Source organism: Equus asinus, chromosome 8 (assembly GCF_041296235.1).
Source record: "Equus asinus isolate D_3611 breed Donkey chromosome 8, EquAss-T2T_v2, whole genome shotgun sequence".
Classification (NCBI taxonomy): domain Eukaryota; kingdom Metazoa; phylum Chordata; class Mammalia; order Perissodactyla; family Equidae; genus Equus; species Equus asinus.
The window spans coordinates 33,437,166-33,454,537 of NC_091797.1; the positions used below are offsets into that span (position 1 = coordinate 33,437,166).

General features: G+C 45.5%; 1 protein-coding gene across 29 annotated transcripts in view; it reads left to right on the plus strand.

Moving 5' to 3' along the window:
* LOC106825028 (class I histocompatibility antigen, Gogo-B*0101 alpha chain) overlaps window positions 1–17,372 on the plus strand; it is a 192,503-nt gene that overhangs the window by 126,050 nt on the left and 49,081 nt on the right. For 25 of the 29 annotated variants that reach the window (XR_011505067.1, XR_011505066.1, XR_011505062.1 and 22 more), the window contains exon 2: window positions 16,906–17,175. Coding sequence is in view for 1 of the 29 variants with exons in the window: in XM_070515283.1 (XP_070371384.1) it covers window positions 16,906–17,175 (270 nt within the window). In the remaining 28 variants the exon portion in view is untranslated. Of the gene's footprint in view, window positions 1–16,390; window positions 16,612–16,905; window positions 17,176–17,372 lie in introns of those variants that run through there. The other 4 variants (XR_011505071.1, XR_011505068.1, XR_011505069.1 and 1 more) reach the window with 1 other exon arrangement.

Below are 17,372 nucleotides of genomic sequence, written 5' to 3' on the forward strand. Positions count from 1 at the left end.
ATGCTTGGGAGCTGGAGTAACCTCCACCCTGGGTCCCTGGTCTGTGGAGTAAGGTCTGTCTTTGTGCTGAAGACCAAGAAAAATTCTGAAACTGGCCCCATCCCTGTCAAATCAGAAACCATACTGTGTCCCTGGGCAGATATTGTGGAGGTTTTGAAGGTATTGTAGGGGTTAGCACCACCACCACTAGAGACCTGATGGATGCAGGGGCCATGGTGGTATTATCTCCAGGTAGTTCAGCAATCTGTCCCTACAGGAACCTGATGTGCTCTAAAGGATGCATGAGCTACTTCAGACTCAACCAAGTAGTGGTCCTGATGCTGCTGCTCTGCTGGATGTGATGTCACTGCTAGAGCAGGTTAGTAAGGACTCAGGCACATGGTATGTGGCTATAGATTTGGTGGGTCTGCTCTTTTTCATTCCTGCTGGAAATGTGGAGGTGGAATGATTAGCATCGAAGGAGCAACATTTATTTATGGTTTGCCTCAGGGCTCTTTTAACTCTCCATTCCTCTACAATATTGTCTTAAGAGATCTGGACCTCCTGGACATCACATAGAATATCACGTTAGTTCATTTCATTGATAACCTCGTGTTGATTGGGATGGATGAGCAATAGGTGGAAAGTATGCTGGAGGCCTCGGTGAAACTCGTGCACTCCAGAGAGTGGAAGATAAACCTGACGGAGACTCAGGGAGTGGCTGCCTCAGTTCAGTTCTAGAGGTCCAGTGGTTAGGGGCATGCAGGGATGCCCCCTCCAAAGTCAAAGTCAATCGGTGCATCTTGCATCCTCACTGCAAAGAAGGAAGCACACTGCCTGGTAGGCCTATTTTGGGTTCTAACAACACATTCCACACCTGGTTATATTGTGTGGTCATGTTCTGGGTGATGTAGAAGGATGCCAGCTCTGAGTGGGGCTTGGACATGAAAGGACACTGCAGCAGTTCCAGGCTGTGGTGTAATCAGTCACCATCCATCAGACCCGATGGTGTTGGAGGTGTCATTGCTGGAAAAGATGCCGTGTGGAGCTAAAGGCAAATCCCAGTGGAAGAATCACATGCTGGCAGCTGGGATTCTGGAGTAAGGCCATGCTATCCACAGCAGAGAAATGTTACCATCAATTCCTTGGTTTCCGGATCACTGAAGTGTTAGAGGCAGTTGGCAAGTGAGGAAGCCACATGGGGAATTACCCAGGTGGAAAAAAAGAGAAAGCAAAAGCCACCAGACAGCCCCAGGGAAAAATCCCAAAACCACCTCCTCCACGTTGACTAACCACAGGCAGAGGCTAGGGTCCCATCTGAGTCTCCAGAATTGATACTAAGCAATGGGCCCACTCTGCTCACCACAGTCTGAGCCAATTAATCGCAACGAGTTAGGGATTGAGAAATGAACTTTAATTAGATTAGATTAGCCAGCAAAGCAGAAGAAGGTAATTAATGTCTTCAAAGAGTCCAGAATCTGGAGGCAGTTAAATAGGGGAAATGGGCAGTAATGAAGGGGTTTTCTTCAGGCAGGAGAGAACAAAGTTTTAATTTATGAAGCTATTGGGGAGTACGTATGTAAGTGGAGGCCATGAATGAGGAGAGCCTGTGAATTTGTTTAGAGTACATGCAGAGCAGGGAGTAGTCACACAGAGGAGGGGCTGGGGCCATTTAGCATAACAAGATGGCCTCACTCATGCTCACTTACAAGACCAGCAGGGGAGGAGAGCAGTCACATCTTCTGGAGGGAGAAGTAATGGACCCTGATCCACAGGAGGGTGGGGCTGTGTCAAACATTGGGGCGGGAGGAATACCTGTGGAACCCGAGTGATAGACTTTGGCATCTCCTGGTTCTCCCTCTGCTGTAACTGGACTGAACTCGGGCAGCACCCCAGCCTGAGAAGGGTTTGAGTTCCACGAGCCCATATCCCTCAGGTAGGAGGTTTTAGGTCACATCCCCCAGGAAAGCCACAAAAGCCCCCCTCCTGGGCTCTGAAATCCAAGGCAGCATTTGCACAGAGGCCCTGCTTCCCATGGGCTGTTTCCAGAATGACTAGTCACAGCAGGGACACTAAGGCAAGCTACTGCTGGGAGACATGGGGCTCCTCTGAGAGCTGAATGCGGCTGAGGAGCCCCTGCGGCCTTGCTCCATTCACTGAGATTGCCCAGTGGTCTAGGATAGTCCAACAAACCCTCTCTCCTTCTGACCATCACTTGGGATCAGACTTGCATCTCGATCTTCTGCCTCTCCCAGCATTTTCTGGCTCCCTCTCCATATTCTCTGCTGGGTGTTTCTTCTAATAAAATATTGCTGTGTTTAATCCCATCTTGGTGTCTGCTTCTTGGAGGGCTGGACTAACAAAATCATTTTCATCTGTAAACCAACAACCCATTACTTATTCCGTCTTGTAAATTCCTCTCTTTATCTGCTCTCTTTTGCTTGTCTTTGTATTATCTCTTTCAGGTAAAAGATACTTATTGTTTTAAGTCACTAAATTCTGGAGTAGTTTGTAGCACAGCAATAGATAACTAATAACTCTCCCTTAATTTCTATTAGTCTACATCCTTTGATTTCCTCGGAAATGTCCTCTGTCTTTGCTATTTCCAATTCCTCCCCTGTTCCCTCTTTTCTTTTGTCTTTTCTTCTTGTCTCTCTTCCTCCTCCTTTTTTCCTTTTTATTATGGAAGAATTCAAACATATGAAACAACACCATGTGGTTATGCTGAAAGGAATTACCTGGACCTATATGCTAAAAGTATAATGCCAACATACATGGAATAAAAGTAAATAAGGTTATTAATAGAATCTGAAAAAATGCCTAGGTGATTCTGCAGCCAAAGCAGTTGCTTCCAACTTATTTCTGTTTTTAATGTTTTTTTTTTTTTTTAAAGATTTTATTTTTTCTTTTTTCTCCCCAAAGCCCCCCGGTACATAGTTGTGTATTCTTCGTTGTGGGTTCCTCTAGTTGTGGCATGTGGGACGCCGCCTCAGTGTGGTCTGACGAGCAGTGCCATGTCCGTGCCCAGGATTCGAACCGACGAAACACTGGGCCGCCTGCAACGGAGCGCGCAAACTTAACCACTCGGCCACGGGGCCAGCCCCTCTGTTTTTAATGTTTTATTGGGTCAGCCCTGGTGGCCGAGTGGCTGAGTTTGGTGCACTCTGCTTCGGTGGCCTGGGTTTGGTTCCCGGCACAGACCTACACCACTAGTCTGTCAGTGGCCATGCTGTGGTGGTGGCTCATGTACAAAATAGAGGAAGATTGGTGACAGATGTTAGCTCAGGGCAAATCTTCCTGAGGATAAATGAAAAAATAAAAAATTTTCTGTCAAGAATCTTCCTCTGTTTTGTATGTGAGCTGCCACCACAGCATGGTCCCTGACAGACTCATCGTGTAGGTCCATACCAGGAACCCACCCCAGGCCACTGAAGCAGAACATGCCAAACTCAGTCATCAGGCCACTGGGGGCTGGCCCCACTTTCAACTTTGTTTTTTTTAATTAAAAAAATTTTTTTTTTATTAAGGTTATGAAAGTTAACATCCTTGTGAAATTACAGTTGTACATCATTATTAGTCATGTTATAGGTACACCACTTCACCCCTAGTGCCCTCCCCCCTGGCAACCACTGATCACTTCTCTTTGTCCATATGTTAACTACCACCTATGAGTGGAGTCATACAGAGTTCATCTTTCTCTGTCTGGCTTATTTCACTCAACATAATACCCTCAAGGTCTATCTATGTTGTTGTGAATGGGACGACTTTGTCCTTTTTTATGGCTGAGTAGTATTCCATTGTATATATATACCCCATCTTCTTTATCCAAGCATCAGTTGCTGGGCACTTAGGTTGGTTCCATGACTTGGCTATTGTGAATAATGCTGCGATGAACATAGGGGTGCATGGAACTTTTGGAATTGCTTATTTCAGGTTCTTAGGATAGATACCCAGTAGTGGGATGGCTGGGTCATAAGGTATTTCTATTCTTAACTTTTTGAGGAATCTCCATACTGTTTTCCATAGTGGCTGCACCAGTTTGCATTCCCACCAGCAGTGTATGAGGGTTCCCTTTTCTCCACAGCCTCTCCAACATTTGTCACTCTTGGTTTTGGATATTTTTGCTATTCTAACAGGTGTAAGGTGATATCTTAGTGTAGTTTTGATATGCATTTCCCTGATGATTAGTGATGATGAGCATCTTTTCATGTGTCTATTGGCCATCCGTATATCTTCTTTGGAAAAGTGTCTGTTCATGTCCCCTACCCATTTTGTAATTGGGTTGTTTGATTTTTTATTGCTGAGTTGTGTGAGTTCTTTGTATATTATGGAGATTAACCCTTTGTCGGATGAATAACTTGTGAATATTTTTTCCCAATTAGTGGGCTGTTTTTTTGTTTCAATCCTGTTTTCCCTTGCCTTGAAGAAGCTCTTTAGTCTGATGAAGTCCCATTTGTTTATTCTTTCTATTGTTCCCCTCATGTGAGGGGTTACAGTGTCCGAAAAGATTCTTTTGAAGCTGATGTCAAAGAGTGTACTGCTGATATTCTCTTCTAGAAGACTTATTGTTTCAGGCCTAATCTTTAGGTCTTTGATCCATTTTGAGTTTATTTTAGTAAATAGTGAAAAAGAATGGTTGATTTTCATTCTTTTACATGTGGCTGTCCAGTTTTCCCAGCAGCATTTGTTGAAGAGACTTTCTTTCCTCCATTGTAGGCCCTCAGCTCCTTTGTCAAAGATTAGCTGTCCATAGATGTGTCGTTTTATTTCTGGGCTTTCAATTCTGTTCCATTGATCTGTGCATCTCTTTTTGTACCAGTACCATGCTGTTTTGATTACTGTAGCTTTGTAGTATGTTTTGAAGTCAGGGATTGTGATGCCTCCAGCTTTGTTCTTCTTTCTCAGGATTGCTTTAGCAATTCGGGGTCTTTTGTTGCCCCATATGAATTTTAGGATTCTTTGTTCAATTTCTGTAAAGAATGACATTGGAGTTCTGATTGGGATAGCATTGAATCTGTAGATTGCTTTAGGTAGTATGGACATTTTAACTATGTTTATTCTTCCAATCCATGTGCATGGAATGTCTTTCCATCTCTTTATGTCGTCGTCGATTTCTTTCAAGAAGGTCTTGTAGTTTTCATTGTATAGATCTTTCACTTCCTTGGTTAAATTTATCCCAAGGTATTTCATTCTTTTTGTTGCCATCGTGAATGGGATTGAGTTCTTGAGATCTTTTTCTGTTAGTTCATTGTTAGCATATAGAAATGCTACTGATTTATGTATGTTGATTTTATACCCTGCAACGTTGCTGTAGTTGTTGATTATTTCTAATAGTTTTTCTATGGATTCTTTGGGGTTTTCTATATATGAGATCATGTCGTCTGCAAACAGCAAGAGTTTTACTTCTTCATTGCCTATTTGGATTCCTTTTATTTCTTTTTCCTGCCGAGTTGCTCTGGCCAAAACCTCCAGTACTATGTTGAATAAGAGTGGTGAAAGTGGGCACCCTTGTCTTGTTCCTGGTCTGAGAGGGATGGGTTTCAGTTTTTGTCCGTTGAGTATGATGTTGGCTGTGGGTTTGCCATATATGGTCTTTATTATGTTGAGGTACTTTCCCTCTATACCTATTTTATTGAGGGTTTTTATCATAAATGAATGTTGGATCTTGTCTAATGCTTTCTCTGCATCTATTGAGATGATCATGTGGTTTTTGTTTCTCATTTTGTTAAGGTAGTGAATCATATTGATTGACTTGTGGATGTTGAACCATCCCTGTGTCCCTGGTATAAATCCCACTTGATCATGGTGTATAATCTTTTTGATATATTGCCGTATTTGGTTTGCCAAAGTTTTGTTGAGGATTTTTGCATCTATGTTCATCAGTGACATTGGCCTGTAGTTTTCCTTCTTTGTGTTGTCCTTGTCAGGTTTGGGGATCAGGGTGATGTTGGTTTCATAGAATGCATTAGGGAGTACTCCATCTTCCTCTATTTTCTGGAATAGTTTGAGAAGGATAGGTATTAAATCTTCTTTGAATGTTTGGTAGAATTCTCCAGAGAAGCTGTCTGGTCCTGGACTCTTATTTTTGGGTAGGTTTTTGATTACTGTTTCTATTTCTTTACTTGTGATTGATCTATTCAGATTCTCTATTTCTTCCTGATTCAGTTTGGGTAGGTTGTATGAGTTTAGGAATTTATCCATTTCTTCTAGGTTGTTCAATTTGTTGGCATATAGTTTTTCATAGTATTCTCTTATGATCCTTTGTATTTCTTCGGTATCTGTAGTGATTTCTTCTCTCTTGTTTCTAATTTTATTTATTTGAGACTTCTCTCTTTTTTTTCAGTGAGTCTGGCTAAGGGTTTGTCGATTTTGTTAATTGTTTCAAAGAACCAACTCTTTGTTTCATTGATCCTTTCTACTGTCTTTTTTGTTTCAATATCATTTATTTCTGCTCTAATTTTTATCATTTCCCTCCTTCTACTGACTTTTGGCTTTGTTTGTTCTTCTTTTTCTAATTCAGTTAGGTGTCGTTTGAGGTTGGTTATGTAAGATTTTTCTTGCTCATTGAGGTGAGCCTGTATTGCAATGAATTTCCGTCTTAGGACTGCCTTTGCTGCGTCCCAAGTCATTTAGTATGGTGTGTTTTTATTTTCATTTGTCTCCAGATAATGTTTGATTTCTTCTTTAATTTCTTCAATAATCCTTTGTTTGTTCAGTAGCATGTTGTTTAGTCTCCACATTTTTGGCCCTTTCCCAGCTTTATTCTTGTAGTTGATTTCTAGTTTCATAGCATTATGATCAGAAAAGATGCTTGGTATTATTTCAACCCTCTTGAACTTATTGATGCTTGCTTTGTTTCCCAAGATATGGTCTATCCTTGAGAATGTTCCATGCACGCTTGAGAAGAATGTGTAACCTGCTGTTTTTAGATGAAGTGTCCTATATATATCTATTAGGTCCATCTGATCTAATTTTTCATTTAATTCTATAATTTCCTTGTTGGTTTTCTGTCTGGATGATCTGTCCATTGGTGTTAATGGGTTGTTGAGGTCCCCTCCTATTATTGTACTGCTGTTGATGTCTCCTTTTAGTTTTGTTAATAGTTTCTTTATGAATTGTGGTGCTCCTGTGTTAGGTGCCTATATATTTATAAGTGTTATCTCATCTTGGTGGAGTGTCCCTTTTATCATTATATACTGCCCCTCTTTGTCTTTCTTTATCTGTTTTGCTTTGAAGTCTACTTTGTCTGATATAAGTATGGCAACACCTGCTTTCTTTTGTTCATTATTAGCTTGGAGTATTGTCTTCCATCCCTTTACTTTGAGTCTATGTTTGTCTTTGGGGCTGAGGTGTGTTTCCTGGAGGCAGCATATTGTTGGATCTTGTCCTTTGATCCATCCTGCCGCTCTGTGCCTTTTGATTGGAGAGTTCAATCTATTCACGTTTAGAGTGATTATTGAAACGTGGGGCCTACTGTTGCCATTTTATCACTTGTTTTCTGGTTCTTTTGCATTTTGTCCTGATGGAGAGCTGTTACTTTGTGTTATTGTCCTTCTGCTTATCTCCCTTGTTCTGGATTTTGTGACCCCTTTCCTTTTTTTGATTTTTTAGGAATGAGGTTCTTCCTGAGCATTTCTTGAAGAGGAGGTTTTGTGGCGTTGAACTCTCTTAACTTTTGTTTATCTGGGAAAGTTTTTATTTCTCCATCATATTTGAAGGATATTTTCGCTGGGTGGAGTATTCTTGGCTGCAGGTTTTTGTCCTTCAAAGTTTTGAATATTTCATTCCAATCTCTTCTAGCCTGTAAGGTCTCTCCTGAGAAATCTGCTGATAGCCTTATGGGGTTTCCTTTGTAAGTTATTTTCTTCTGCCTGGCTGCCCTTAGTATTTTCTCTTTGTTGTTGACTTTTGCTTGTTTCACTACTATATGCCTGGGGCTTGGTCTTCTTGCATTAATAAAGTTTGGAGATCTATTGGCTTCTGTCACATGAAGTTCCATCTCTCTTCCCAAGTTTGGAAAGTTCTCAGCTATTATTTCTTTGAACAGGCCTTCTGCCCCCTTCTTCTCTTCTCCCTCTGGTATACCTATAATGCTTATGTTGCATCTCCTAATTGAGTCGGATAATTCTCGGAGAGTTTCTTCATTTCTTTTTAGTCTTAGTTCTCTCTCCTCCTCTGTCTGCAGCATTTCTATATTCCTATCCTCCAAATTGCTAATTCTGTCCTCCATATTATCAACCGTACTGTTCAGAGAGTCCAGATTTTTCTTAATCTCCTCCATTGTGTTCTTCATCTCCAGTATTTCTAATTGGTTCTTCTTTATAGTGTTAAGCTTTTTTGTGACATAGCTCTTGATCTCATTGAGTTGTCTATCTGAATTCTCTTTTAACTCGTTGAGTTTTTTAATAATGGCAGTTTTGAAATCATCGCCATTTAGGTTATAGATTTCATTGTCTTTGGGATTGTTTTCTGGGTGCTTATCATTTTCCTTCTGTTCTGGAGATTTAATATATTTTTTCATACTGCTTGATGGCGTGGATTTGTGCCTCCGCATAGGGATAGAGTTTAGTCGCTGCTTCCACTTGTTGCGACTGGTGTGTGGTTGGGGGCAGCTGTTTAGACTGCACCAACCAGGAACCCTGTCAGCTGTTACTGACTGGACCTGGACCCCTCCTCGTAGTCACAGTGGTCCTGTAGGGTCCCTCGTCAGTTGTGGGGGCAATCGCAAGGGGACCTCGGGCTGCTGGTGCCTACTGTTGCAGCCCACTTAGACGCACTCCCTCCTTGTGGTCTGCAGCGGTGTTGTGGGCTTTCCCAGCAGCCAGGAGTAAGATCACCTATAATCGCCGCTTTGTCCCTAACAGAGCCCACAAGATCACACTTGTCCACTATAGGTCCCAGCAGAGCTATGGGTATCTTCTGCAGTCTGTCGTTAGCTCACCTAGCTGTGCTACTTTTGCCCCAGGGCCTTCCCACCTTGCGATTGCCAGTTGGGACCTCTCCACTAGTGCTGTGCAGAGGCTTTCGCTGAGGCTGCTGTAGGAACCTGGAGTTCAACCCTGGGCAATGTAGTTGTTTCACCAGAGCTCCACTCTGCCCCACTCCACTCTCACAGGATCTCTGGGAGCTCCTTGCCTCGTCTGGGACACGGCCAGAGTCTGTGGGCCTGGCGGTGGCTTGTAAGCTGCTGCTTTGTGGGGAATTCTGCTCTAGGAAGCTTCCTGGTGCTCCAAATGCTGGGTGGGGCCTCTCTGCCAATGGGGAGCAGAGGACCTCCGTGCTGGGGGGGTGTGGGACCCTGGAGCAGCCCCCAGGCCACAGAGCGGGGTGTTGGAGCTCCACCCAGCCCCAAGCACGTCCACAGGAAGTCCGGGTGCCCCCTGCACCGACCCGTGTGCCGGAGACCGTGGGCCCAGCAGCAGCTTGCGGTCTGGTGCCATGCCAGGTAATCTGCCCGCCAGGAGCTTCCCTTTGTTCTGGATTCTGGATGGGGCCTCCCTGCTAATGGCGAGCAGAGGCTTTCCCTGCCAGGGAGATGCGGGACCCCGGAGCCTCCCCCCAGGCTGCAGAGCCGGGCGCTGGAGCTCCCACCGTGTCCCCAAGCACATCCACGGGAAGTCCGGACACCCCCTGCACTGACCCGTGTGCTGGAGACTGTGGGCCCAGCAGCAGCTTGCGGTCTGGTGCCATGCCGGGGAATCTGCCTGCCAGAAGCTTCCCCTTGTTCTCGATTCTGGGTGGGGCCTCCCTGCTAATGGCAAGCGGAGGCCTTCCCTGCTGGTGGGTGCGGGAGCCTGGGGATTCCCCCTGGGCTTAGATGTAATCACGGGGGGCTTGAGTAGGGTTGTTGTCACCTGTTTCCACCGTCACTCCGCTGGTGAGTGCACACTCCCACCCTTCGTGTGTGATGATGCTATGGGGGAGTCCGCTGGAAGAGAGCCTCCTGCAGGAACTAGGCTGTCTGGGGGTCGGGGGTCGGAGAGTTTTCACCTATTTCCACCTCCTCCCAGGGGGAAGTCCGTCCGGCTTCCAATGTATAGTAGTACGAGACTCTTAGGCATCTTGAGATGCTATCTGGATATCCTTTGTTAATCAGTGAATGTTCAATTAGTTGTAGATTCGATGGGGGAGAGACAAAGAAGACCACTCACTACGCCATCTTGGTCCCGCCTATTAGCACACTCTTATTGCAATTGTCCTCTTAATTGGGTTGGTACCCAGTGTAGCTGGTTGTCAGGCTCGGGGCGAACAGTTGTGATAGGCCTGAGGCCAATAAGGCTGATGTCAGTTCTCTTAGGAGTGCAGCTAAGTAGGGCTAGCCCTTGGCATGGAGGCACTCAGTTGTTTCAGGCTTTGGAAGGTGGGGCTGATCCTTTTTATGGCTATTTGTGAAACACAAGCCTTCTGCCGCTGATAAGCCTCACCCCACTCTGGACCACATACACTGTCAGCACAGTCCTGGTCCGTGCACACTTCTCAACCCCCTGGAGCGTACCCCACCGCCACACTGCGGAGGCCCCCACCTCTGCCCCAATGCCCCACACTGTTGACCAGGTCCTCACACAAGCCCTACCCCACAGAGGCAGACACCTTTGCCTGCCTGTAGAGGATCAAGGCATTCAGTCAATGCAGGCTGAAAAGTAGCCTGAGGGCTTGCTGTTAGGTGGGGCCAGTCCCTAGGGCGGGTTGCCTGCCCTGGCTGAACTGGATTAAATCTGTGCTCTAGTGGGTGTGGCAGACCCCTGGGCTAACAGCCCAAGGGACGCACCTCAATGGCCCCCACCGGTGTCTGTATCAGCACCCCTGGACCAGCTCAGAACAACGGCCCCCACCAATGTCTCAGTCTCTGGAGAGGATCCTCCTCTCACCAAGATGCCCCCAGATCCCACCAGGTGAGTCTCATTTCACCAAAGGACAGTCAGCCTTCTCTCTGGTGATTTTAGGTTGCCGCAATGAGTCAGTTTGTGCGTGGGCCCTTTAAGACCTGGATCTTTTCGGCTTTCGGCCGATAGCTTTTCGGAGGTGTCCTCGTTGCAGTTAATAGCCAGCAAAGCCAGACAGTAAGACCCTCCCTCTCAGTTGGGCTGAGTCCGAAGGATGGTTATAGCAGTATTGCCCCTGCTCCGGACCTCACTCCTCCAGGGAGGGCTCGTACTTTAGGTTGGCTCCCGCCTGGCCAGCTGAGAAGCTCCGCTCTGCCTCTTCTCCTTTCGTCAGGACTGTCCCTTGTTGTGGGGGTTCTTTTTATCCAGTTTTCAGTTTTCAATCCAGGGTGATTCTTCCTAAAATTGTTGTAACCTGGTTGTGTTTGTGGGAGGAGGCGAGTTCAATGTCTGGTCACAGCGCCATCTTCCTCACTTTCAACATTTAATTCCTCCTCTTCAGCTGAGCTTTTTATTTTCAGAACAATCACATTAGCAGGGTGAACTCTTACATTCCACATAAAAGTTAAATTGGCACAAGCACTTTGGAAATCAAATTAGCATTATCTCTTGTGGTTAAAGTACACACCCCATATAATCCAGCAATTTTACTCATCATCATACACTCTGGGGAATTGCTTGTGTTTGTGCCCCAGGAGACACGTTCACTAATGTTTACAGCAAAAACTGGAATAACACAATATGCAGCAAAGGAAAATAACAAAATTCTGCTATAATCATAAAATGTAAAACTTCAGCAGTAAAAATAGATGAATGACAGCCTCACACGAGGGATAACTCTCCTACGTAAATCTGAGTCATGAAGAGTCCATGCAGTCCGAGTTCACTACAGGCAGTTCAAAACCAGGCAAAACTAAACACTATTAGGTTTGGGGATATGTACACTTATTGTAAAATCTTTAGAGAAACTCGGGAATAGTAAACACGAGGGTCAGGGTAGAGGTTACATCTGGAGGATGGGATTGGGGAGACGGTGACAGTGGCTTCACAGCTTCTGTTTCTTACAGCACTGATGGGCGCCCAGGTATTTGTCTGGTCATAGATCTGTAAACTGGCATTTTTCAAATGGCAGCTTGGGAACCATTTCTGATTAATTTTTTAAAAATGCAAGAGAAAAGAAAACACCAAAATTGATTGAAAGGATCCTTAGCAAGAACACCCACATTGGAACAAAGCCACAGCCAACATTATGAGCCATGTTGAGAGAGAGGGCCAAGATGCCATAAAAAATCAGCACCAGCTAGAAATAGGCCATTTGATCTTTTGCTCACTGGCATCTCTGTAGATTTTCTGGTCTACTGTGTCCAATATGATGTCAATGTAATTCTATCTTGAGAAGGATTTGATGTGTTACATTTAACCTCACATAGAACTAAATTAACTACTTTTACAGAAATGGAAAAGCACATTGTTGATCAATATAAACTAAACCGGAAAACCTTATAAAGGGATACCCAACCAGTGACAGAATAGAAAGAAATGTGAATGGAAAACACAATGGAGCTGCTTTAAAAAAAAATTAGAGGCACATATGAACGGCGCTTTTTAGAAGGACGTTGGTGTCCAAATCACTTGTATCAAATCTCATTCCAAAACACAGGGAAAGATGTTAAATTTCTTATAGGATGCCAACTGAACAGCCGGTGTTTAGAAAACCTCGTTCCCAGATTGGAGTTAAGCATTCCTGCCTACTGCATCCCACCAACATTGTTGTCCTGATGCTAAGCTAGGTGTACAGACTGAGGTATGAGATTCACATTTTTCTAAATGAAAAGCAATTTCATTAGGAAACTATATTTGAATATGATCTTGAGTAAGAAAATCGGTATTTTAACCAATATTTTTGACATTCTTAAACTAAGTGTGGAACTTCTAAAGGAAAACAAAGATATTTATTATTTTAAAGGTGTTATTATTACGGCACTCACTTCTCAGAAGTACAGTATTTGGTGTAACTACTATATGTTCGCAACTTTGTTGGAGCTTATTGAAGGGAACACTATTATTAAAGGTATTTGGAAGAAAAACTTACAAATATTGTTGTAGCTCCTTTCTCTGTGTCAAACTTTTAATCATTATTTTCCAAAAGAGAAATGGAAAGTACTAAAAAAAAAAATCAGATAAAAGAAGTATTGATTTACAAAATTCTGAAACAATACCTAATTTAAATGTTGGTATTAACATGTATGTAAATTCTTTGATACTCCTCCCTTCTAGAGGTGGAGCTTAATTCCCTCCTTTTGAGTGTGGGCTGCACTTAATGACTCATTGCTAACTGGTAGAGTAAGGCTGATGGAATGACGTGTGACTCTGGGTCTAGGACATCAAATACTTGGTAGCTTCCATCTTGGTTGCTCTCTCTCTTGGATTACTTGCTTTGAGAGAAGCAAGCTATGTAGTCATCAGCCACCTTGTGGAAAAGTCGACATGGCTAGGAATTGAGGCCTCCTGGGAAAATCCAGCAAGGAACTGAGTCCTGTTCCACCAGCCATGAGTGAGCCATGTTTCATGGGAATGTCCCAGCCTCTCTCCACCTTGAGAGAGGCCCTGAGCCAGAAGCACCCAGGTAAACCTCTCCTGGATTGCTGACCCTGGGAAATTCTGGGAGATAATATCTGTTTGTTGTTTTGAGCTGCTAAATTTTGGGTAATTTCTTATCCTGCAGTACATAACTCATACTCAGTCCAAAGAGAGAGTGAATTATTGCACTTTAACTTTTGCTTGCTCTAAATTAATTACACTAGTTCCCTCTTATCTGCGCTTTTGCTTTCCACGGTTTCAGTTACCTGCTGTCAACTGTGGTCTGAAAATATTAAATGGAAAATTCCAGAAATAAACTGCTCATAAGTTTTAAATTGCATGCCATTTTGAGTAGCTTGATGACATCTTGCAGCATCCTGCTCTGTCCTGCCTGGGATGTGAATCATCCCTCTGTCCAGTGTATCCACGCTGTGTATGCTATCCGCCCATTACTCACTTAGTAGCTGTCTCAGTTATCAGATCAACTGTCCTGGTATCATAGTGCCTGTGTTCAAGTAAACCTTGTTTTACTTCATAATGGCCCCAAAATACAAAAGTATGCATAGGAAAAAACACAGTATATAGGGGTTGATACTATCCCCGGTTTCAGGCATCCACTGGGGGTCTTGGAAGGTATCCTTGTGGATAAGCGGGACGACTGTATTAAATATTAAACCCATCATTTGGTTTTAAGATTTAAGAAGAATTTCTCTGGTTAATAAACAGGGTGCATTTTATTACCATTCACAACAATCTATTTATTTGAACTTCAATTTCCAACCATGACCCAATGAAACACAAAGGAATAACCAGGCTGTGCTGGGCTGATTCCATGGTGGTCCACAGCAACCTCCTTCTGGTTACTCTCCTTCCCCCCAGTTATCCAACCAAACACTAAGATAGATGCTGCTGAGAAGGGATTTTGCAGATGTAACTAACATCTCAAATCAGTTGATCATAAGACAAGGGGATTGTCCTGGGTGGGACTGTCCTAATCAGGTGAGCCCTTAAAAGCACTGGGTTCTTCCTGAGCAAACAGATTCAAAGGTGAGAGAGATTCAACGTGAGGGATTTTCTCCATTGTGGGCTTTGAACATGGAGGCCACCTGGCAAAGAATGCTGGTGACCAGTAGGTGTTGGGAGCAGTCCTGCTCTGGCTCCTCGCTGACAGTTGTCAAGGAAAGAGGGTCCTCAGCCCTACAACTGGAAAAAAGTGAGTTCCGCTAACAAGCTCTGTATAAGCTTAGAGCAGGATCCTGAGCTCAAGATGAGAACACAGCTTTGTGAGACCCTGAACAGAGAACCCACACACACCACGCATGGATTTCTGACTAAGGAATTGTAAGCAAATAAGTGGGTGTTGTTTTGAACCACTAAGTCGTGGTTTTGTTACACAGTAACAGAAACTAATACGCAAGCTCACTGTGCAACAGATAAGCGTATAGCACTTTTTCCAGTGGAATGAATTTATGAACTGATAAGCATGGTAGTCCCATAAAATAAAATCTTTCCAAATTTTTTTCTACTTTTCATTTTATCATTTTGAAGAACAGAATTAAATTTTAATACAATCATATTAATTTATTCAACGACAGCTAATTTAATCCCTACTATGTACAAGAATGGCTGTATATGCTGCGGATACAGCTTTGACCTGAACAGCCCAAAGCCCCTGTGCTCATGTGTCTTACATTCTAGAGGCTTCCCAAGAGTGAGACGGAGCCATTGGGGTGTTTTAGTGAAGAAATGACGCATCCTGACTCACACTAGCAGGATCCCTGACTCCTGTGGGGAGAATAGTCCATGGGTGGCAGGTGCCACAGTTTAGGCCTGAGAGGGTGGTGGAGACTAAGGGGGGAAAAGGGGTGAGAGGGACAGAGAGAAGAGCTGGAGAAACAGGCGTAGGAAAAGAAGCAGAGGGAAAGAATTCTAAAGCAGTGGAATCCTCAGACTTCAACATACGTATTGTTTCATGGATCTTTGGTAAATATATCTACAAGCCCAGCAGGGTAGCCTTTGCATTTGGTGTTTACTATATTCTGTGGGGCTGCCTAAACACTAATGCCTCTTATGTTAATCTGTTTAAAAAATAAGTGTCCCAATAAAATATTCACACTGCTCAGATGTGAAGAACTCATAAAAAGAGGCAGTGCAGGGGCTCTGGTGAATGGCATTCTGACTGCAGGAACACTTGCAACTTTGAGAAAATTACCCACAGTAACAAACTGTGCCTCTTTGTACTGAGGACATTTCAGGGACTCACAGGGAGAAACGAGGGAATGAAGATCATTTTGAAATACAACAACCTGGAGTCACAGATATACTGACTGGAAAGTAACAGGAGCTTTGTGAGTCTGATTGCTGGGCTGTGCAGAGACATTTCTGTACGAAGCGGCCGAAATCACTGCTTTACAGATTAGATTCCTGATGTTCAGGGTTTTCAAGATCGTGTTACCCACTGTGGGTAATAAACAAAGAGGAATCTGGTCTCCATGAGAACCTCTATCTGCTGTTTTCAGGCACAACTCCTCCAGGTTTAAAGAGAAAACCAGTCCCTCCACCTCCATTCCCAGGGCGAGCTCATTCTCTGGCATCAAGTTCCCTGGGGGTGAGTTTTCTTCTAGAAGAGTCCAGGGGAGAGGTGAGGGGTGGGAGGCAGCGAGTCCATTTCAGGGAGAGGGATTCCAGTAAGAGGAGGAAAAGGGGCTGAGCCCAGCCTGGGGGTCTCTCCCTGGTTTCCTCAGACAGCCCCTGGGCCAGGACTCAGAGAGATAGTGTGACAAAGAGCTCTCGGTGCAGGAGGAGAGGGGTCAGGACAAAGTCCCAGGTCCCCGGACGTGGCTCTCAGCGTCCCAGCTCCGAGGGCGGAGTCTGGGGCGGGGAAGCTCAGTGTTGGGGATTCCCCTTCTCCCTGAGATTCACTTCTCCCTCTCACAACCTGTGTCAGCTCCTCCTGCCTGGAGACTCATGACGCGACCCCAGTTGTCACTCCCATTGCGTGTCCGGTTTCTAGGGAAGCCCATCAGCGTGTCTGTCGTTCCTGGTTATAAAGTCTCCACCACCCTCCGGGGCTCAGATTCTCCTCAGATCCTAAGAATAAGGGTCATGGTACCCGGAACCCTCCTCTTGCTGCTTTCGGGGGCCCTGACCCTGACAGAGACCTGGGCTGGTGAGTGCGGGGTCGGGAGGAAAAGGCCTCTGCGGGGGGCGGAGCGAGGGGACCGCGCGACGGGGTCGCAGGACTCCCGGGGAAGGCGTGTCACCGCGGACCCAGGCCCAGACCCCCGACCTGGGCCTCAAATATCCTGAGTCCTCCCTTCTCTTGTCCCTCCGCCTTCCCGCCCCAAGTCCCCGCGCTTCTCCGTCCGCCGCCCCTTTTCTGTCTCATGACCCCATCACCCTCCGACCCGGGACCCGCGCCGGGAGGAGTGTCGGCCGGGTCTCAGCCCCTCCCCGCCCCCAGGCTCCCACTCCATGAGGTATTTCTACACCGCCGTGTCCCGGCCCGGCCGCGGGGAGCCCCGCTTCATCGCCGTCGGCTACGTGGACGACACGCAGTTCGTGGGGTTCGACAGCGACGCCGCGAGTCCGAGGATGGAGCCGCGGGCGCCGTGGATGGAGCAGGAGGGGCCGGAGTATTGGGAGCAGCAGACGCAGAGCATCAAGGGCACCGCACGGAATTTCCGAGTGAACCTGAACACCCTGCGCGGCTACTACAACCACAGCGAGGCCGGTGAGCGACGCGGGCCCGGGCCCGGGTCCCGACCCCCCATGCCCACTGACGGGCTGGGGTCTCCCCGAGTCTCCGGGTCCGAGATTCACCCCGAGGCTGCGGGACCCGCGCGGCCCCCGACCCGGGAAGAGCTGGCGGGGACTTTTCTGCGATTCCATTTTCAGTTTAGGTTTAATCTCTGCGGGGGGGCGGGGCGG